The 22,748-nt window shown below is 40.5% G+C and overlaps 2 protein-coding genes across 3 annotated transcripts; one reads left to right on the top strand and one right to left on the bottom strand.

Annotated features, from left to right (window-relative positions):
- Nucleotides 1-159: 159 nt before the first annotated feature.
- Nucleotides 160-22,344, top strand: dnajc17 (DnaJ (Hsp40) homolog, subfamily C, member 17). The gene is made up of 11 exons (XM_072457676.1): nucleotides 160-364; nucleotides 5,819-5,888; nucleotides 7,269-7,327; nucleotides 7,399-7,486; nucleotides 7,748-7,824; nucleotides 8,036-8,132; nucleotides 8,282-8,313; nucleotides 8,598-8,675; nucleotides 9,479-9,559; nucleotides 9,764-9,874; nucleotides 21,987-22,344. Exons 1-11 carry the CDS (start codon nucleotides 284-286, stop codon nucleotides 22,110-22,112), a joined length of 900 nt encoding a protein of 299 aa, XP_072313777.1. The 5' UTR covers nucleotides 160-283; the 3' UTR covers nucleotides 22,113-22,344.
- LOC140370510 (cdc42 effector protein 3) lies at nucleotides 12,825-15,943 on the bottom strand. Of its 2 annotated transcripts, none has more exons than XM_072457677.1 (2): nucleotides 15,735-15,943; nucleotides 12,825-14,281 (listed from the first exon to the last, which is right to left on the bottom strand). In XM_072457677.1, exon 2 carries the CDS (start codon nucleotides 14,184-14,186, stop codon nucleotides 13,608-13,610), a length of 579 nt encoding a protein of 192 aa, XP_072313778.1. In that variant the 5' UTR covers nucleotides 14,187-14,281; nucleotides 15,735-15,943; the 3' UTR covers nucleotides 12,825-13,607. The 2 variants fall into 2 exon arrangements, with proteins under 2 accessions (XP_072313778.1, XP_072313779.1); XM_072457678.1 differs by lacking the exon at nucleotides 15,735-15,943 and adding an exon at nucleotides 15,469-15,549.
- Nucleotides 22,345-22,748: the final 404 nt, after the last annotated feature.

Below are 22,748 nucleotides of genomic sequence, written 5' to 3' on the forward strand. Positions count from 1 at the left end.
AGATGAATTAGACAGGAAGTACTCATGACCCTCAACTAGCCATTTTTAAAACAAACATTTTAAAAATAAACAGTCACCTGCTGCTCTGTGTTCCTCTGTGCACAGAACCAATGTAGAAGAACAAACATTTGGAACTACATTTCCCAGAGTACAACGCGAAACAACGTTCAAAGGGGAAATACGTCAAGCACACGCGTCCTCGAACTAATAACAAACCGTTGCTAAAGAACAGTGTTGTGAGATATTTTATATATATTTATAGATTTTTTTTCAAAAAATAGACATGTCCGTAAAAACGAAAGAACTTTTGCAAATGGACCTGTATGGATTACTCGGTGCAAAGTGTACAGCGACAGCTAAAGAGGTTTGTGGACGAGATTTTAGCTACACTTAGCTAATGCTAAGCCAATGCTAAGTGTAGGCAACATGAGTGAAATCTGCCCAAAGGAAAGCTCATTCTGACAAACTCTTTTCTTAAACAATTGAAGACAGTGTGTGTTGGGCACATACATGTTTTAAAGGCATGCCATGTCTAGCTGGTCCAGTTATTTAGATTTGCAGTTATAGATATCTACTCTCACTGTACGAACTAAATACCCAACTGTGCACAGTCTGGGTAAAACCGCATGTCAAATACACTATTATGAAATGCAGCTCTGGATTTTGCTAAATCAAATATTTTTGGGGGTAAGAAAATGCGAAAATCCCCCTCAACAGTCGGTGTTATTAGAATCATGGCTGTGGAATAATAAAAGCTAGAGGTGTCGTGGGTTCTGTTGCTGTGGCAATGGCGGCGGCCATCTTTTGATTGTATATTTTACACAATACAGAATAAACAAGGCCAGAAAATTCATTGATGAAGGATTTTTAATTGACATATATTGGTTAGCTATATTTGTGGTCCCAATAATGCAAGGAATCTTTCCTGTCTCTGTCAGGCCGTTCTTTCTCTGAACTATGAAAATTCATTTTTCACCCTCAAAATTTGTTCACATTAGTATGGTCAAAAATGGAAATTGGAAGAAATAAAAATCTGAAAGCATTCAAAGTGACCTAAAGTTTCCATTTTGCTGTATACATTAGTTTCTCCGTTGCTTGGCTAACAGCAGTGGGAGAAGAACACTTCACAGAACAGTTAATTTCCTCAACACTAGACACAAAAACATCTTATCCAAGTTAAGAAACATGATCTGTTCAGTAGCAGTGGCCAATGTGCGCTTTATGAAGGACTTTGAGAGCCACATTAAAAGGAATAAAACTTTGATCAGGGCGATTTTATTAAAAAAAATAACACATTTTAAAAAATGTTTTTAAAAGATAATTTACTAAATGAAATGGCAAATGCTTGGATTAAAATTGTGTTATATTTGCTGAATCTACATATTTTGGAAAGAAAATTTGGTAAAACAAACTTATAGTTCCTTCAGTCAATGTAAGTTAAAGTAACCTTTATTTGTCCCTCACAAGAGAGGGAAATTCCTGCTTTCCCTTTGACCCATCAACCAAGTTCCTCTGGGTGATGGGTCGTGATGTGCCGCTCAGGGACCCATCTCCAGGTCCTGAGCTCATGTTGGTCAGGACTACTTTAGCTGGAGGATTTTTAAATGCAAAAACTACATTTTACTATAACATTTTTTTTTTACATGAACTCTAACTCTTTTTCTAAAAGTATGTGTTAAATTACTTAATATATTCCAATGTCTTGTCGTGTATCAGAGCAAGGACTCCCAGACTCTTTCTATGCGCACTTGCTCCAGCTCTTCCGGGAGGATCCCAAGGCGTTCCCAGGCCACAGAGAGGCTTTTAGTCTCTGCAGTGTGCTCAGAACGCCTCCAGAACAGTTGCCCGAGCCACCTCAGCCACTCTTCGCCATGTGGAGGAGTGACTGAGCACCTCACCCTGTCTCTAAAGGAGCACCCAGCCACCCTGCAGAGGAAACTCATTTCAAAAAGTGTCTTTTTAAATTACTAGTACTTTTATAACATTTTCTTTTTAAGAATAAATACTTAATACTAATAAATATATGTATATAACCCAAACACTTTAAATAATCTTTATTCTTTATAACTGGCTCTCAGCGTCCTCCATAGTGCCACATAGTTCCTGTCTTATATCTAGTTTACAGTACTACTACAATATAGTGTCTACTTTTGAACAAATGCTACATTGGGTACTTACAAAATTTGTTGGTTTAACTAGGCTAATTAATTAGGCTTCTGAAAATACTGGTTGTTTGTGGCGACACAATCCTGAGCTTTATTCTTCGTTTAGCAGACTGAATCCACTGCTTCGATTTGGAATTGTTGCTTGATGTTGTTACTTGTAATGTTCCCACATAGCCACTAGATGGAGTCGTTGGTAAGCTTCATGTACCATTCATGATTTGAAAATACAGTTGGTCAAAGTAGCAAAAGTTAGTATTACAGTTCATACATATAAACATGAATACATACAAACAAATACAAATCCATTCTCTAGTATTCTCTATTTTGACTGCTCTTAATAAGAATCATCCAAAATAAAGGAAAGATTTTGAAGCCTTTCAGGAAAAAAACAACTCCAACTCAAATAAAAGCCTTTATTATGGGTGTTTTATTACACCAAAAACATGATAAAACCCACAGTTTTACTGTCAGCAGGATTGTCTGTTCACAAACATTTTCTCTAACCATAACCTTTTCCAGCCAATGCCTAACCTTAACCGGACTCAGGACTACAGCAAAACATGAAGGGTCCGGGTGCCCGCCCCGCTCCATTACTGCGTGACTCCCACCTCGCTTCCTTTTTCCTCGTCTCCGCGTCTCAATTCTCTCTGCTCAATTCCGCGATTCGTCAGCTGTCAATCAAATGCGTCATATTAAGCATTTGTCCTAAAGCCACGTATCTATTAAAATATCAGCTCAGAGGAAACTACAGATATTATTTATACAACACTTTTCCACCTTCAAGGCACTCAAAGCACTCCAACAGTTTCCCATCCAAGTACTAACCAGGCCCTGTCCTGCTTAGCTTCTGAGAGCTGATGAGATCGGGCACTGACTGAAGCGGATATGGCAGGAATGAATGTTTGGCACATAGAAGGAGGACGAGATCGAAAACTGGAGTTTGCCAGAGCTGTGGCTGGGCAGTTTTGGTGTTTGTTTTTTGTGTGTGTGGAAAAGCCCCCCCTTTTGGTCTTGTGCATTATTTCCAGGTGGTTTTCAGTAGGAGATTAACATGCATTTATTTTGAACCTGTGGGAGCTTTTTGTTTACTGTGGGTTGCATGGAGGCTTTATCTAAAATAATAAACAAAAATGGCTAAAAACATATATTTTCCTGGAGAATGTTAAAGTTTGATAAAGCCATGGATGCCTTCAGGTAGCATCAATGCTGATTTCTCTTCCACCGATGCTTACACTGTAAGTCAGTGGTTGTGGCCTCTGTGGAAATTGCGAGTTATGTGTATTCGATTGTCATATGTCTTTTCAGTTCCTTCAGTCTAAACCATAGACATTTCGTGTTTAAATATACATAAAGTAACTTATAGGCGTGGGCGATATTAGAAAAAATGAAGGTCATGACTGTGGGTCATCCAGACCCAAAGATGGAACAAGGGTTAAGTTGGCTCAGCCACAGCCTGCAAACCTGGTGTGTTGACCTTTGTCACTGGTTCAGTGTGGTATCTCTGACCTTGGCCACTCACACTATCTTCACTTGAACAATAATTGTGAGGTGAAAATGGCGTGAGTTTTGTGTATTAATCATACAGGACCTTTGGGGCTTTGCTGAAGACTACCTCATTTAATTGTCCTGCAGCGGCTCATGCTGCTGATAAACTGCAGTACGGGGCTTGTACACTAATTAAGGAGGATGGGCCGTGGCAGATCAGGCATCTAATCAGCCACAGAGAGCCGGCACCAGCACAGTTTATCTGCTATAACGGACACCAAAGACTGCCCTAATGAGGATAAGATGTAGTAGAAGTCCAAGCTCTGGAGAATTTTGAATTGCAATAAACTAAAGAAATAGTTTTTTCAATCTATGTTGTGCTGTGGATTGAGTCTGGAGGAAGAGGCAGGAAAGAGAGGAGGATTAGTGATGATGAGGAAGGCGTCTGACATTACTACTGGAAGGATGACTTGTCAGGCAAAGTGTTAACAGGACCGTGAACAGGTAGTCAATGGGACTGCTTCACTCCAAAGTGCCTGATGCTTTGAAATGGCAGCTCAGCTGGTCAAACCATGTCAAACATGTGCTGAACAGAGCTACAGACACTTTTATCTTTTCAGAAGTCTGTGATGAAGGACATGAGAAGTGCAGTTTGTGCAATGTGAGGACACAGAGAGGCTTTATCCAGCAGACATTGTATTGACAATAGATTCAAACCTGATGCATGCCAGTAGAATTAATTGTATGCAGCAAGTATAACTACATCATTGATCACATAATTGAATGCAGAATTCAAACAAATCTGCCTTCAAAAAGCATTACAGAGATCAACCACAATTGTATGATGCAGATTTAAGATGACTTAACATTAGAGAAAGCCATAACTGTTGACAGATAGTTTAAAAATGCTGCAGACAGAACTACATAATCAATTTATTTCAAATAAAAACGCTTATTAAATGTCAGAGGGATAGCTCTGAAGCAACACACCTAAACAAGGAATTGCTTCTTGAGTCTATTGGAAGTGGGTCCAGGACAGTCCAGCGTAAGTCCACATGCTGCGTGTCAGAGGCAGCGCTGTGAGCCAAGCACCGAGACTAAATATCCTTAATGATGTCTGTGCAAGGCCTTTCCATGAACCACACATCCATTTAGTGTTGGGTCCAGGATGAGAAAACGCCAAGCTGACCCTGAGGTAGAGCAGAGGAGCTGTATTTGAGATACTACAGTTTCTGTGAACAATAAGCACGCTCACTACTGTGTGTGTGTGTGTGTGTGTGTGTGTGTGTGAACTGTCTTTAGAGGCTGTTTGGAGCTGCTGTCAAAAGGTCTGGACACTGATGGATTATATCATTCTGCTCAATTGCCTCAGTTTTGCTCTCCCCCCAGCAAAGCCAGGTTTGTGTGTTTTGGCAGAAATACATCAAATAAGTGCAAACGATTGCACGGGGAAGCACGGCACATGCCAGAGGACATGGCGCCCCGTCCAAGCATTTCCCAGACGAGGAGGGAATTCCTGCAGCTTCAGGCGGCTTGGGCAGAGCGGTGCGGAGCTCTGGCATGAATGAGACAATCTGTATCTGTGTGTCTGAGCCGCACAAACAATGATTTATGAGCTTGAGCTTTGGCGTGCCACGCACAAGAGCGTGTTTTTGTGGTTTATGTGATGGCCCCACTGGTCTCCACGGCAGATTAGACCCACTTCCTTCTTTTGGCCAGTGGCGATCTAATGAAAAACACTTGCCATGTACTAGTTTTTAACCCTAAAATCAATGGTTAAAGCGTGACTGTAATGTTACTACATACATTGTCCAGAACTGTCCATCAGGTACAAACAATTAAACGCATTCTGTTTATTAAAATATATATATCCATTTAACATTCATTCACCAACAATAATTTTCACTCCAAACTGGCACGGAGCCTTAGAATAGTTTGAGATTGTTGTAAGAGTAATTTAGCGTGAACTGTAATAACATGTCATAAAGACGCAAAGCAGTGTTGATTTGGTCCAAACATTACAAACCAGAATTTAATCACAATTACATCCACATGTCATGCTTGTGCCAGATTTGATTTAGAGTGTAAAGTAAAAATGTTGTCTATAAAAATCCAAATCCATAAAAAGGTTTCTGACTTTTTGTGAACTTCCTCTCTTTTGCTTTCAGCTTAAAAAAGCGTACCGACAGAAAGCCTTGACATGCCATCCGGACAAGAACCCAGACAACCCTAAAGCAGGTAAAGTGGTCTTATGCCATTAAAGAGCATTCTAATCATTTTGTTTGGTGAATATTTATCACAGTTTTATATCAGTAAAGTTGCAGTATGTCAAGAGAATGTTAATGCAGATGCAGAATACAATAAGTTCTTAAGTCTACGGTAGTCACTAAGAGAAAGCATCAGCTTCAACATTTGTGAGTTTATCTTTTGTTATTTATATTTCATGGCCAAGTCCAATGCAATCAACAGGGAAAAGTGGCTCTTCAGATTCTATTACAGGAAGTAGAGCTGGGTTCTAAAACAGAATCCCTCCGTCTATTGTTGCTTTTCAAATTCTAGATTACCACATGGGGATTCGTTGAACTTTGCCTTGAAATATCCCAAAGATAAAATTCACAAATCCTGGTAAAGCAGTTTTTTTTTCTGACAGTTTAAACAATCATTTACAAACAGAATGACAGAATAAAGGTGTTGTCAGGTGTTATTATTGGTCAAATCCTAACTATTACATACTTCATATGTATTTTGACCCTTATTTACAGTATGGATTGCTAGATTACAGTTGTGGAATTACCTTCATGTCCTGTCTGCTGCTCATGTCTAACCAGGAAGGGCCCACAGTCTTAGGTCCCTTAGACAAGAGCAATATCTTGTCGTTTCCTCCGTCAGATGTGACCACCAGACGGCCACATCACATTCAGTTACGCCTCGTCTTGTATTGGCGTATTGTATTTGCTTTCTATATTCCAAAGGAAAAGTCACCTTAAACTAGGGCTGGTCACGATGAAGCATGGTTTCAAGTGAGGTCTCTGTGGTTCCTGGAGGCCTCAGAGTATTCATGATAAAAAAGCTTCAAACGTGCTCTATCGCACGAGAGCGCTGGAACACACGAGGTCATCTGTGGGTGACCAGACTGGTACTACTACGGTCACCCTCCGCATGGCCACGTGTCCAGGTGCTGAAGGGCCTGAAGTCTTTTCACTTTTCACTCTGATTTCAGTCAAAAGGAACACTGGCATGTAAGTAACGCGAGTGCTGCTGCAGCGGTGTGATGTCCAGAGCTGTGTGCAGAGAAACTCTATCTGTCTGCGAGGCCCCCCATAAGTGAATGATTAGTCTGAGCTGCAGCGAAGCGATGTAATGGTTCTGTGATGGAGAGTGGTATTGTGGTCTCCTCACAAGTATGCGTGTGTGTTAAATGACAGCTGAGGCCTCTTGATGTACTCTTATAGAACACGGATAAGAGAAGCATAACGTGATATACAAACGGCATGTTTTCCCCTGGTAAAATACTTCAGACCCACTTCGAACAATAAAAAAAGTATTGTTTTAATTTCTAAGTTGTTGTAAATCTACTTTTAAATGTCCTTCCATCATAATGTCTGTGTCTCTTTGCAGTCGAGCTCTTCCACCAGTTGTCCCAGGCTCTTGAGGTTTTGACTGATGCTGCTGCCAGAGTAAGCGCTTGAATAGTTCCCATTGTGTTTTTGTTTTACTAGACATTTTAACTACCTACTTCTGTTTTCAGGCTGCGTATGATAAAATCTGTGCTGCAAAAAAACAAGCAGAAGAAAGAAATAGGAAACTTGATGACAAGAGGAAGAAAATTAAGCTTGGTGAATATTAATATTGTTAACATAATGTAATATGTGAGTCGTGTGGTCCTCTGTTAGTTATTTATTTATTTTTCATTTATTATATTTATTTATTTATTTATTGTTCTTTTATGCTTTTACTGTTTTACTTAACTGGTTTTAAGACTACTAACATTTCTTATTGTTTTGTTGCCTCTGTGCAGCACTGGGAACGTTATATGTGCTGTATGAATAAAGAGACACATTTGAACTTGAATGTACTGACTTTGCTTACTTTTATAGACTTGGAGACAAGAGAGCAACAAGCTGAAGACTACAAACAAGATGAAGCGCAGATGACCAGGACACTCGAGGAGGAGGTAAAAGCAAAGCATGACTCTAATATTGCTCAGTGCACCCAGGAGGTCATGTCCAGAGCAAACCAGTAGATGGCACTAGTCAAATATTCACCTTCAGGTGCACTTGCTTCAAATGACACGATCTAGTAATCTCTCTCATGTGGAAACTTTGGGAAAGTTTATATACAAACACTGTGTTCCATGTTGGTTATCGTGCCTGTGTTTTCCCCAGATTGCCCGTTTGAGAGAAGAGGGATCCAGACAACTGGAGGAGGAACAAAGGCTCATTAAAGAGCACATTCAGAAGGAAAGACAGAATCCACAGTCCAGTGAGTCCACTCACATCCAAGTATTATCTCCTATTGTAGAGACACTTTTCAGCACTGGGCACACAGCTCTTAAAGCATATTGACACATTAGATAACTAATTATTATAGGTATTTGGTATTCATTTACATTTTATTCTTGTCTTTTCTAGACAGATGTTCCCATGTCACTCCAAAACTGAAGGTATGTTATGAGCAGTGACTGCGTGAATGTGAAACCACACTAAACCCATGTCATTTACATCTTCTAAATTATATACTTTCCATGAATTTAGATTGGCTTCATTTCAAGCCTATGACAATAGTTACAGATTATATACACCTACAAAGACACAATTGCATCTACATTTGAATGTCCACCTTGTCTATGTTTCTTAAGTAAATGCAAATAAGCCATATATTTTTTATAATTCTGCATTCTTGAATAGTAAAAATATCACTGCAAAACAATTTAACTCCTCTTTCCAGCTCAAGTGGAAGTGTAAAAAAGGTGATGAGACTAATGGGGGCTACTCCTATGACATCCTCATGAGTCTTCTCCAAAAGGTATGTCTGGTTTCTGATTCTCAAACATGGCAATATATAAATCATTTGTCTCCTTTTATGCCACGTTCACACATTGAAATTATATATTCTCTCCTATAAACAAGGCCCGTTAAAATGTAGAGACAGTGAAATGCTGTGTGTGATACAGTATGACTTACAGGGTGACTTACACTGCTCCAGCAGGAAGTCAGAAATGTGCCCCTCTCGTGCAACCCAATGTCTCATGCAAGTGTCACTGGTTTAAAGTTCTCCGATGCAAGCTGAACATTGTGGAATACTGTTAGGCTCATACAGAAATGTATTTAGCAATGAATTAAGCAAAAGGACAGAAGTAGAGGCAAGCACTGTTTTAGATGACAGGCAACGCTGAGAGACATGTAATGGTTTGGAAATATTGTGTGTATCCATTGTGTGGAAAAGCGGAATGTGGTATGTTCTTCTTTTGTATTTGTGTATATTGGACTCAAAAAAGTACACATTTATATTTAAGGAAAAATATCATGCCAAGATCTCTTTGTATTTTGAAATCAAGTCCTTTTTTGGAGTCCCTTTGTCACTGTTGGCCTGATCTACTCATTTCTCATATGATTTTGAATTCCTGGAATTTCCTGTTCCCTGCTAAGTTTTTTGTTTTTTTCTCAGATTATTGGATTCTATAGCCTTGTTTCTTTGCTTCCTTTTATGTGGATTCTGTTGTAAAATAAATTATATAGTGAATTTCAGTCAAGTAGCTTTCTTTGGATCTACTACCAGATAATGTAACGTCGCCATCTAACCGTATTTTTTTCTGTGTCTTTTTGAAGTATGGCGATGTCTCGAATCTCATTGTGTCAAGTAAGAAGACCGGAAGTGCTGTGGTCGAATTTGCAACAGTGAAGGCAGCGGTAAGCACCAATCAATTCACCCTGTGTTTGTCCTTTTGCTCGTGTTGTTGTAGTGCTTTTGTTGCTGTGGTTTGCCATCATACTGGACATAGAGCGTCTCTGCTGGTCAACTCGATCTGCTCATCTCTGAATAGACCGTAGACACTAGACAGCACCTGGAAGAATGGGCATAATGACATACTAAACCATTCATGTGTGTTTTAGGGGCTGGCAGTGAAGAATGAGACTGGCTTGAGTCCAAACCCATTGAAAACGTCGTGGCTCGAAGGAGAACCAGTGTCTGCTCCTCAGATGGATCCGCTTATGTCAGGACAGGTCTGCCACACATCATTCACCATCTGTCACCAAACTGTATCACTTATGTTACCAAGTTCAGCTATTTAAAGATAGAACTGGTGTTTCCTTTCTACTCTCATATGGGCAAACGCAATCTTAAACAGACATGACACTGTAAAAACCCGACGCAGTCCAACATATCAGTCTTATTTAAACTGTACAGCATTTCTCACCTGTCATAATCTGCAATTCGTGTCTTTTAAACATGTGTACACTATATATGTATACTAGTCAGTTTCTTTGATTTCACATCTATTTATTCCTGTTGAAACTCAGGCGAGCTGGGACAGTATACTAGATGTAATTTGTATAGAATTGGGAAAGAGTTCATCACGGCTGAGCAAGCTGGAGATATGTGGTTTATTTAGTGTCAGCCATGCAAATATTTCCCGCTCCGCACACTCTTCTTGTCTAGCCTCAAACAAAGCGTTTGGATAATGGGCCTTCGTTTATTTCTGTTGGATTCAGAGGCAGTGGCCCAAAGCCATCGCTGCTTCTCCCATTAACTGACCCTCCAGATCCCGGGAATCCTGTAGTAACTCTCCGCCACGATGGAATGGCACGACTCACTCAACGCTTACAATCAGCGAGCGTGCCCTGGACTCCGTTTGATAATTAATGTTTTCCTTTTAACTATTTGTCCAAAATGTTCTGAATTTGTAAAGCTTTTCCAGTGGGGATTGTGTTTTATTTGCTCTGCAGTTTTTCAGATTGATCATTACAGATACTTTTTTTTTTAAATCCCATGAAGAAAGTATGCATCTTCTCGGCTTTTGAAATTGAAAGTCTTATGTTTTACTTGATTAGATTTGCTTTGTGTTTTGTCTTTGGAGCTAAGCACGCATTAGAACATTAGATCTTTTTCCTGTCTCATTATAATCCGATTTACCCTATTTCTAGTATAACAAAAATCATCCTGTAATGAGGTTAGCAGAATGTAGTTGTTGTGCTCTGGAGTCTTTTGAGTTGCGGCTTTATCTGGACAATGAAACCTTGGGTGGGAATGATAGCACGTTATGCAAAGTCCCTTCAGAATTCCAGTATTTGTTTCTTGAACTGTGTTTCACCCCGCAGCTCAATTTCCCTGCCCTTATGTCAGCCTGAGACCGCACACTGGGGCTTGTCACTCTAATCTCTTTTAATGTTATTATGGTAACCCCCTTTACCAAAGTTGATTGCCTCAGTGTTTTTTTGCCCTACACCTGAGAAGGACAGCACAATGATTCAGCGTACTTTTCACGTTAGCCCGATGTGAATGTGCTTCTTGCTTAAGTGGACCCACATGACATAATTGAAATATCTGTTTCTCTGGCCTTGAGGGGCGTTTGAGATGGAGATAAACTGAGTCCGAGCTGCCGTGGCGGTGGGCCATGCAATCTTGTTGAGGTTTTTTACCATGTTAACAAATGTAACTGAAGAGGCCATACATACAAACAACGGAAGGTATAATCTATGTATATATGACCTTAGTTTCACCTCTTTACTCTCATTCAGTCACCACAGACAGTTTGAGGCCTTTACTGTATGAAAAGAATTTTATTGGCTTTCCTTTTCTCTTGACTGATTTTTGTTGAAGCATGGTGTTATGGATGCCTTAGTGTTCACTTAACCTGTTGTAGTTTCAGCTAAGTCTGTTCTTTATGCTCAGATTTTGTGTAGATTGAAGTCTAACTTGAGTAACAGCTTCAGACGGATCTGTGCCTCCTGTTTTACCTTCCATAGACAAAAGTATCAGTACTTTTTTACCGTAATAGAAGTCAGACACCTTTGGTTTTTCAGAGTTAATTTAATAATTGCCTGATAAACATCATCATACGTCATAAATAGATTTTGCACAGATAATTCAACAGTTCATATCTCACTTTTGTCATATACAGATATGATATAGATTTATTGACATAAAACCCATGCCCTGTTTTGTACATGATCCTTAGTCAATGTGTCATGATTTATGGTTCACTGTAGCTTTATAGCTTACAGCCAGGTCTACATGAAGGATTTATACTTGTACTTTATACGTGGAGAATCACAGGAGGCAAAACGGTGCACCTTCAGCCTAGGAGAGATGTATTGTATGTGTCGTGCAGTTGGCTCATTGAACCCGGGCTGAGCCTTCTCTGATGATACAATGATACAAACAGTTTAATAATTCTCAATACCAAGATCTAATGCGGCATCAGAAAAAAATATACACAGTTTAAGTTAGTTTTTGACAAACAAATGACTCCGTAACTGCTACCTTTTGGTCAAGATGACAGGATATTTCTGTAATCTGTGTGACTACAAGTTTATTTTTTAGGCAGGAGAGAAGTGGTACCAGATGCGATGGGATACTTCACAGCTTGACCACTTTCTGTGTAGACAAGATAATTTATCCTCAATTATAGGCTCTTTGTTCTTGCGTCAGTCATTTGGCTGAAAACTCATTGTAAATGTAAATCCAGCCGGTCTCCACACTCACTTTTGTTGCCAGAAGTCATACAGCCAAGGACTCGTGCTCAGAAGAAAATAAGAGATCTTTGCCTGTTACCGTTTGTGTAAATTGTGTTGCTTGCTTCAAAATTGCAGTTCTAAAAGGTGGTCTAGTTTGTTATTTTTTTATTTTATTGAAATTTGGGGTAGTTCTTTTAAAAAAAAAAAAGAAACCAATGAAGCACAGGATCTTTTATAGGATTTTGGCTATCCCATCCCATTCAAATATCCAAATCCCATTCAAATTCTTGAGATGTTCAGAGACATGACAAATGGCTGATATGCCTACAATACGGCTGCTTGGTTTTCATCTTACCCGTACTCTCCATATTTTCTTTGTATGAAAAACAGAGTGGACATTGCACAGACGTTCTCTGGTGCAGTGTGTTGTGGATTTAAACTTGATCACAGTTGCATGCAGCTATTCTTTCATTGTATGTCGATGTATATTTTCCCCCCCACATGTTGCTTGTGTTTATTCAGAAGGTAAAGTTTAAATCTCCATTTTGCTGCTGAAATGGGTCTCTGTCTCTGCACCCGTGACACCCCCTACAGAAGTATATGTATGTACAAATGTATGGAAGTATCACATTACTCTTTACCACTGCCTCTCGTGCTCCATCACCAGAACATTGGACTCTGATTTGCAGCTAAGAAAACAGCCTGCTCTGACTTTTTTCAGTTTTGAGGTCTTGGACTTGTGGCCTGGCTTTGTCTGCAGCCCAATCTGCCACTATAGCCTGGCTTTTATTAAAAACAGGCTAAGTGTTTGTTTTTACTATATTGTTGGGAATAGGAGATGGGGGGGTACCTTGGTCTACCTAAGAGCAGGGCCTCTGGGATGCGTGCAGAGTATAAATTGCCCTGTGCACACAATAGATTGGCAAGCACGTCAAGAGCCAAGACATCACAGCTTGAGGACTTTGGATTGGAGCCGCGGCTTTTCTTCTTTAAACACCGAGCACTTTTAAGTCTGAACAGCCATTCTTGGTGCGGTATGGTGGGTTTTGGTTATTCCTACAAGTAATATGAGGTAAAAATGTGTAACAATGGAATGTGATGAGAGGAGGTACATTTTAATGCAATGCTAAGTCAACCCTAACTTGGTGTTGCCCACACTGGTTGTCATGAAATTGTTGACAATAAAATAATGTTGCTTTTTAGACTTCTAATCTGATCTTGGTTCATTGCAGGATCTTGTAATGCGAGGTAATCCTTCGGTAAAGCTCATCATTTGTCCTTAATTATTACGTTTGTCCATCACTTGTAGTACATCATCCAAGATGGAGGGGCCCAGGTCAAGGCTAAAGGAAAACCCACTATCTTCATCCTTTGACGTTGTTGCAATATTGTCTGAATGATCCTCCCCAGTGGCTGAATGTTCGTTGTGCTGTTTAGGGCTATTATTTTGGCATAAAACATGATTTCCTTTTTGGAAAACAGGCTCAGTTTCGATTTCTCCATCATCGCTATCAAGTATTGGCATTGAACTGCACTTTATCCTCTTCTGCGACCCCCATTCAGGGCTTTCTGAACCTTCAGGCTCGTCCAGGTTGAGCCGTGGGGGCTTTGGTGGTGGGGAACAGGCCATGAAAAGGTTCTGCTCACTCTGGGAGCTTTGCAGAAGAAGACTATGACCCTCCTTAAGAAAGGACAGGTCTCCAAAGCTGTCTGTGTGGGCGTCGTTGCCGATGTGTGTGATGTGCCGAAAATCAGCCAGTGGCAGGCTGATCATGTTGACTGACAACACATCTTTGCGCTTCCTGTTGGACCAGCGACTGGAGGAGGGCTTTCTGTAAAAGGACGTTCTCAGGGGCATCTTGGCATGTCCCTCTTTGATGACTGCGTGTTTGCAAGACCTCAAAGCCTTTGTGTTTCAAGAGAAGAGCCTCAAAATGTTTCACGCGTTGCCATCTACAAAATAAATACACAAAAACATCATTAAAACAATATTAACTCAAATCTAAGTTTAGCTGGGTTGTCAAATACTATATATTACGTTTGTTTTAGCTCACGCGCAGCAGGTCTGAGCATGTGTACAAGCACAGATCCAGATGGAAGTAACATGATGAGAATAAGCAACCATTGTGTAGTTAGTAACTGCACCTGTTCAGCTCTGGTCTCTCTTAATAAGACACAGCAATTTGGCAAGAGACGATTCAGCTACGCTTCAAGGCCGTTATTTCAAAATGTTTGTTCTTGTAAGCTCAGACCAAACGCTTCAGACCACACCTGCATTTATGGGAAGAGCTACGTCTTATTAGCCCTTCATGCCAAAAGCATCAAGTTAACAATTGTTATTCCTCATGCAAATAAATCGCTTTCACGTACGCTTTGTTTTGAAACAATAAAAGGGTTTTACTATTAGATCTGTGAGCATTCAATTTGAAAACTAAAATGGAAAAACACACATTCATTATTTATTTAGTGGCTGTGCTGTAACTAAAATGTGGAAGTTAATAATAAAGCTTCCACCCTGCAGCTTTGTGTTTCAGAGAAGGTGTGGGCGGTGTTACACAGTTGTGCGTGTCTTGTTCACTTCCTTCCACTCAGCACCACTGTGAGTGTTGGTCGATAATAAAACCTGCAGCGCCTTTCGTGACCTGTAATCATTTGATTGAGTAAAAACAAAACTTGCTTAATCAACGCTGGCATGCTACTTGGATCATGCTCTCAGTGTCTGTGATTTTATAGTCTCGCGAGCAGCTTTGCCCACATAAGATTTGTTTTCGTGACATGAAACACTCACTCTGTAAATTTGTAAGCCACTACAGCAAACAGGTTTTGTGTGCCTGTAAAGGTTTTATCGGTACTTTAGCAGCAGCAGGAGACCGCAGAGCGTGGACACAATAGCATTCCTTTCTTAACATGTCAGTTTGACCAAGGAGGAGTGGTGGGATTTGGTCCAGGAGTACTGTGTTTAAAGCCAAATCAAATTAATGAAGTATATTAAAACTGGTTGTCTAATACATCAAGAGCTGCTACTTCTTTTTAGATGACTCAATGGCCGTTCTAATTAAATTATATAAAACTAGAGACAAATATGGGTTTTCTTAAGTAAAGGTAAATATGTTAAGCCGAAGTACATAATAATGTCTTACCTGTATTTATAAGCAAAAGGAGGATCTGTTATTCCAACGTATGCACACACCTCTGTTAGGCAAACTGACTGTGTCTAATACCTGCACACTGACAAATGCCTCCCTGACATGATTGGGCTTGTTCAGCTTTTACAGGTAATGCCACTTTGAACAACTTCACTGATCAAGACTCAAGAGTACAATCGAACTCGCATTGTTTCCTAACACGGCTTGATCAAACTGAATTTGTGATTATCTCCTGGTTGATAAAGAAAACAATTTCTCACCTTTCATTTTGTCGCCCTTCTGACACTCTTCATAATACTTTAAAAAAGGAACTTTGAGTGTAGAGAAGCCCTTTCCAAGTGCATTGTTAGTAACAGGTTAGTCCGTCAGCGAGGGCAGGTTAAAGTACACCACAGGTGAGCAGTCAGGTGCAGTCTGGCAATGATCAATCAGAGGAGCGACCAATGTTCAGTCAGGCTGATGTCGCTTAAGAGGCTAAAGAGAGACAACGCTTCAGTGCAGAAAGTTTCAGCGTGTGTCAATGTCTGTAGGCCAACGGATCAGATGACCAGAGGTGTGTGTGTCTGACTGATCCTGATTTCCGGCTACACGATGCTCTCTTCTAGCTTAAATCCACAGGATCTTCTGCCTGACTGGAGGCCTATAGCTTCCCTGTGTAATCTTCGCATACTATCACACGCAGGCATGTATGCACACGAACATACATGCCATACATGCCACAAGACAATAACTTGTTGGATTTCTCACGCCTACAACTGGTTATCTTTTAGTGGAATAGTAATACTTGAATACTGTAGTAAGACTTTAGGCAACTGTATTGTGATCAGACTCATTTATATCCATGGGTTGCCATAGCAATTAATCAATTCCATACTAAATATTATATCTCTTGGTCAAAAGCTGAAAACTATGAACACCTGTGGGAAGCGTAAAATATTTGCTCTTCTGTGACCTCACGTAACCTTCACTGTGACCGGAGCCATGTTGTGTTGGCGCTGCAGACTTGGGCAGATGGGTTAGTCTGTATCTGGATATCGTTTCTAAGGCCTGACTCTCGTGGCTAGTGTGGTTTGTGGAGCTATGTTGACATTGAAATCTGGGATGCTGTGTTTTTGTTGCTGTAAAATCAAAAGTGTTTCCAGATATTGCTTTGACTGGCAGGAGGAGCCCAAACTAAGGCTTGTGTGGAGGTTCTTCTAGACTCTTGTGCATCACCGAATTCTTAAAATGTATGCAAAGTCTAAGTGCCCAATCATTTTATACAATATTACTGGGTAACTGAGGGAGACAAGTGATGGCAGGCATGACATGGCGCTCTCTGTTGGTGAGCTGAAGATGCTCTTGAACCGGAGCCATCTGTCTGTCTGGATTTAGGTGCAGAAGGATGTGACACCAGCCTGAGACTAGATGTCATCACTTTACTCAACCTGAAGTTTCTCAATGGCCTCTAATCATCACGACTGATTCATAGTTTGTGATGACGCTTTTACTTGCTTTATGGAGCGGATTGCCCCATAATTATCAGAAATGAGGTCATCTTACAGTTAAAGTCTTTTAGCTTGAATTGTACTTGATGGATTGTCTACTGTTTGGATAAAAGATTCAACACACATACATTATATTTGTATTATTTACGCTTTCTTCAAATGCTTGCTGTTTCACATGGTGTATGGTGCTGGTGGCTTTATCACAAAATACATGCATACAATAACAAAATAAAAAAGATATACATATATATTTTGTATAATTCTCTTCTCTCTGAACCCAGTTTGTTATAACTGGAAATTGTTTAGACATACAGCTTTTCCAGTAAGGTTGAAACGTGCAGGGCATTTCCTCATCTAATAATGCATTGTCGCACAGCAGAGGCCAAACCATAGCACTTACCATTCTAGATTCCCTGCTCTCATCATGTAAGTTCAGCTCTCTTCTCTCCTCATTGAGTATTTGCTTTTACTTCAACTCTTTCCAAAAGTACTCTCCATCTCAGGTATGTGGTCAGCCTTGGACTTCAATACCAATATACATTTATAGTCATTTGTCTTTGATTATTACTTTCTTCCCAAAGATTACACATTGTACACATTTATCAGTCTTTATGGGTACTCGATGTGATGTCCAATTGTTGTGATGTCTGTTGGAATGACATGCGACGTGCGACCGTTACACGCTCTTTCACACTTTTCTAGAATAAGTCTGCTGTGTCGGTAGTTGATATAAATGTTAAGTATACATTATTTATTGATATTACACGTGTGTTGTAAGATCCCACTTTTCTGGGGGGAAAAACAAACAAAAAACAATTTAAAACCGCATTATACAAGGGAAATCTATTCCATTGAACCTGGAAAAAGCGGGATGACGTCACCATTTAACAATCCCTGTTAACTTATGAAACAGAAATAATGCACTGTAGTTGGCGTTAGAATTCTCACTCACCACAGTATAATGACCGGCAGTTATACATTTACGTTTTTTTTTCACAATAAATGATGAATAATCTGTAATTTCACCTTGGCCTTGCATGCTCAGAGTCCTGGCTTACAGTCTGTTTGTTTTAACTTAGTAAAGCAAGTCTTCACCTCTCATTAATCACCAGCTTCAGAGCTCCATGACACGCACAGAAAGACCACCACACGCTGCAGACCAATAACTCCTTCAGTCACTTCTTAAGAGTCTGACATGTTTGCGTCGACACGAGAGTTCAAAAAACAACATGAAAATGTAACTTTCTGATGGAGAGTTCCTTCTGCGTGTGTTCATGTTGATGCTGGGTTGTTTGTGTGGAAGGTTTAACAGTACGGCATTCAACTTTACTTCCTCCATGGAGACAAGCAGGTGGCGCCGTCAGGCTGAGTTACAGGCCAGGTCTATGGCGACTAAGGTGACTTTGCTGACTGTAAGAATGACTAAGAAATAATAACAAGAAAGACTTTTTTGTGAGAAATACTTTTACGATTAATTGTAATTGGCATTTCCGAAGCCCTTCAGCAATCAGCATCAGTATTGGCTCCTAAAATTCCTTTGTGAGCAATAAAAACACCTGTAATTGAATAAATTTAAGTTTAATGCTATACTGCGGAACATTCCGGGCAAAGCATTAACATCTACAAGAGACAACATTTCAAAATCAAGCTGTTCATCAATAAAGGGGTTGAGACATATTTATTATATATTGATATTCATAATAAATATAAATGTATTACTAAGCTTCAGTTTGGTCTCATCTCGTGCGCCCCATATTTCAGGCCCCTGCTGCCCAAATGCGTCACATGGAACCTTTTAAACTCCAGGCCTGGCTCACATGCAGGTGGATGCTAGACATTCGAACTTCACTGGTAAACAACAAACATACACCATAGAAACCAGACACACACACCAGGCCCTAGATGTTCTTTCACAAGCTGAGTTAGACTTTGGATATGAACCATAAAGATATAAAGATGTTTCCTGTTGACTTCCATTCAGAGGGCTTGTGGCACGCCTGGGTTTCCTTCTTATATATATACTTAAAGTTTAGTAGTACATTCCATGGATTCTTGACATGCCACTTTCAATCAAAATAGGTTGTATTGTCTGTTTTTTTATCTCTCAACAAGCGTTATTTAGACTTCCCCCTATTCAAATCAGACAGAGATGTTCCCTGTGCCTCGCCGGCCCCGCCGCGCTCTTCCTCACATCTCACACGGGATTCGCAGCTGACCGGACGGCTTTTTGTGCAAACGGAGCACACAGTGCCCACCTGCGCAGAGAGGAGCCGCCTGACTCGGTTTGCGCTGACGGTATCCATGATGTCATCCCTGGCCCGGGGTCGCGGAGGGGGTGTTGTGGTTTAGAAGCGTAACTATTTGCTGATGTCACACCACAAATACTCCTCTTGTCTGTGTATGCGTGCGTGTTTTACTATCCTGCCTCGTGTAACCTCCCAGCCCTCTCTCTCTTTCTTTCTTTCTTTCTTTCTCTCACACAGCTACATTGGGGGCCCATTGTTTTTGTTCTGTGGTTTCCTACTCACCCCGGGCCTCAGCTTTCTACTGCAGACACGCGAACGCACGCAGGCACAAGCAAATGTTTAGTAACAGCGTGATAAACCGACTCAACCTGCATGTCGTAAGTTTGCACCTACGGCAAGGAAACATCCAGCACGGTCCACGAGCGGCAGCGCGTCATTATCTGAAAAGCACCTGTTAATGGTCAGAATTCCCCTTTTGTCCAGCACCTTGGCCTGCTGCCTGGTGTGCTGCTTTCTCAACGGGAACTCGTAGTCATCAGGTGTAGCCAGTAGAGGGCAGAAAAGGGCGATGAGAGCTCCATTTATTAAGCAAGACTGTATATTGTCCTGATTTTTTGTAAAGATGCAAGACTTGTTTATTGCCCTAATGGTGCTCGCGTGATTTTTCATAGTTACGTGTAGGACAAGAACTTGAGCTCACATTACAGGAATGATAATCGCAGCTTTCCTCAGTCCAAGGGCGGAGGGGGGGAGTTGGGGTGCTTTTTCACACCATTCTCCTGTGTGCACATGGATGCTGGAGTCCCCTGTGATGCTTTCCAGATGCTGATTGGCTCGCCGAACGCATGGACAAAACACACCTTTCCAGGCTTTGGAGCTCGTCGTCTCCCCGTTCCTCAAGCCAAGTGCTTTTGCAGCTTACCGTCTTGTTTCGAGACACTTTCTTGGCCTCAAAGACGTCCTGAATAGAAATGGCAGCTTGTGATTAAACGTTGAAAATTACAGGAAGTAGTGCCGAGTTCGTTAAAGGAATGTCATGTCGTCGATACACAAAAGTCTAAATCTAAAATGCAGAGGTAATGAAAATAAATACGAATGTACTGGTGGTGTTATGTATTTTTATTAGTCAATTAATATGGTGTAAATTAGACACGCTTTGACCCTTGTTTACAGTGTGGTTTCTCCATAAGAGTAATTACCTCTACATCACATCTGCTTTGTATGTCTGTTGCCACCAAACTAACCCACCAAAAACCTTCTCACTAAGGAAAACTACACAAGATGCTAGACAAAACTTAATATAATAATAGTAATAGTAATAATAATAAAAGTATAGTAAGTATAGACTGTGCTAAAATAAAGACATGCTAAATAAAATGTGTAAGAATAAAAAGTAAGTTAAATACAATCTATAAAATATAAACACAACAAGATCAGATGATTAGATCCTCCCATGGTTAGTGCAAGATCGTCAGGTCTGAAGTGATCACGTAGCTGGTTGCCGTAGTAATGTGAAATTCTGTTGCTAAGTGGAGGTCTAAAATGTTTTGTGTATTATTTTATTGTAAGATTAGATAAGGTGATAAATGCTGCTTTCCCATAGACTTTATATAAACCTTTTATTTTTGTAATTTTACAAAAATAAAAATAAATGAGAGTAAAACAGAACTTTGAATAGATAAACAAAAAAGCAACAAACATTAAACCTCAAACGGTTAAAACATGAAACATCACAAACAAAACTTCCGTAGTTTTCCCAGCATGCCCCTCACACGCTACATTCCCTGTCTCCTCTAACCCTCAGACACAGTGACCGGTGGGCCAGGCCCAATCTGAACTCACACTGTTGTGTTGCTCTGCGTGCTGATTACTGCTGGTTCTCAGTCATGGCGATTGTAAACAAGTACATGTCACTGGATGTATATGTCACTGGATGTACATGTCACTGGATGTACATGTCACTGGATGTACATGTCACTGGATGTACATGTCACTGGATGTACATGTCACTGGATGTATATGTCACTGGATGTATATATCACTGGATGTACATGTCACTGGATGTACATGTCACTGGATGTACATGTCACTGGATGTACATGTCACTGGATGTATATGTCACTGGATGTATATGTCACTGGATGTATATATCACTGGATGTATATATCACTGGATGTACATGTCACTGAATGTACATGTCACTGGATGTATGTCACTGGATGTACATGTCACTGGATGTATATATCACTGGATGTACATGTCACTGGATGTACATGTCACTGGATGTATATGTCACTGGATGTACATGTCACTGGATGTACATGTCACTGGATGTACATGTCACTGGATGTACATGTCACTGGATGTATATATCACTGGATGTACATGTCACTGGATGTACATGTCACTGGATGTATATATTACTGGATGTATATGTCACTGGATGTATATGTCACTGGATGTATGTCACTGGATGTATATGTCACTGGATGTACATGTCACTGGATGTACATGTCACTGGATGTACATGTCACTGGATGTACATGTCACTGGATGTCTATATCACTGGATGACCCAGACTCCCATGTGTGGTTGTGAAAGCAAACAGACAATGCCAATTTCAATAAATGTTACAAAGCACTCTTATGTACGACTGTTTTTGCAATGGGTCCTTTTCCATGGGCACTGAACAGGGGATTATGTATGTAAAACAAGCCTTGCTTCATTCTGGAGGATGGTGAAATGTTACTCTAACTTTATATCTCCATGTCTGTTGCAGAATCCCCTGACCAAAGAGCGTGACTATGAAAGCATTGTGATGATGAAGATGAGGCAAGCAGCGGAACGACAGAAACTCATCGAACAAATGCAAAGAGAGGACGAAGATGAAGCGGCCAGTTCATAGTTTACAAAGTCCATGTCTTTTTTTTTTTTCTTCACGTGAATGGTGACGTTCCAGATTGTCATTCTTCTTAATAAACATGTTTTCCTCTTCTGACTGTACAGTTCATCCAGGTGACATTTCTTTCAGTTCTAGATTATGGTGATATTCTATATACACATTCTACAGCAACAGTGTTAGAACCTCTGAACTCAGTTTATCATTCAGCTCTGAGGTTCAGCTCTAAGGTTCAGCTCTGAGGTTCAGCTCTGAGGTTCAGCTCTAAGGTTCAGCTCTGAGGTTCAGCTCTGAGGTTCAGCTCTAAGGTTCAGCTCTGAGGTTCAGCTCTAAGGTTCAGCTCTGAGGTTCAGCTCTGAGGTTCAGCTCTGAGGTTCAGCTCTAAGGTTCAGCTCTGAGGTTCAGCTCTAAGGTTCAGCTCTAAGGTTCAGCTCTAAGGTTCAGCTCTGAGGTTCAGCTCTGAGGTTCAGCTCTAAGGTTCAGCTCTGAGGTTCAGCTCTGAGGTTCAGCTCCGAGGTTCAGCTCTAAGGTTCAGCTCTGAGGTTCAGCTCTGAGGTTCAGCTCTAAGGTTCAGCTCTGAGGTTCAGCTCTGAGGTTCAGCTCTAAGGTTCAGCTCTGAGGTTCAGCTCTGAGGTTCAGCTC

Source organism: Eucyclogobius newberryi, unplaced genomic scaffold, assembly GCF_026437365.1.
Source record: "Eucyclogobius newberryi isolate DKJ021-1_F unplaced genomic scaffold, fEucNew1.0.hap1 SCAF_21, whole genome shotgun sequence".
Taxonomy (NCBI): Eukaryota; Metazoa; Chordata; class Actinopteri; order Gobiiformes; family Gobiidae; genus Eucyclogobius; species Eucyclogobius newberryi.

Coding starts and splice junctions, on each gene's coding strand:
- dnajc17 (XM_072457676.1), top strand. CDS start 284: ATGTCCGTAAAAACGAAAGAACTTTTGCAAATGGACCTGTATGGATTA. Junction 7,487..7,747: donor GAGGAAGAAAATTAAGCTTG/GTGAATATTAAT, acceptor TTACTTTTATAG/ACTTGGAGACAAGAGAGCAA. Junction 8,314..8,597: donor ATGTCACTCCAAAACTGAAG/GTATGTTATGAG, acceptor TCCTCTTTCCAG/CTCAAGTGGAAGTGTAAAAA.
- LOC140370510 (XM_072457677.1), bottom strand. CDS start 14,186: ATGCCCCTGAGAACGTCCTTTTACAGAAAGCCCTCCTCCAGTCGCTGG.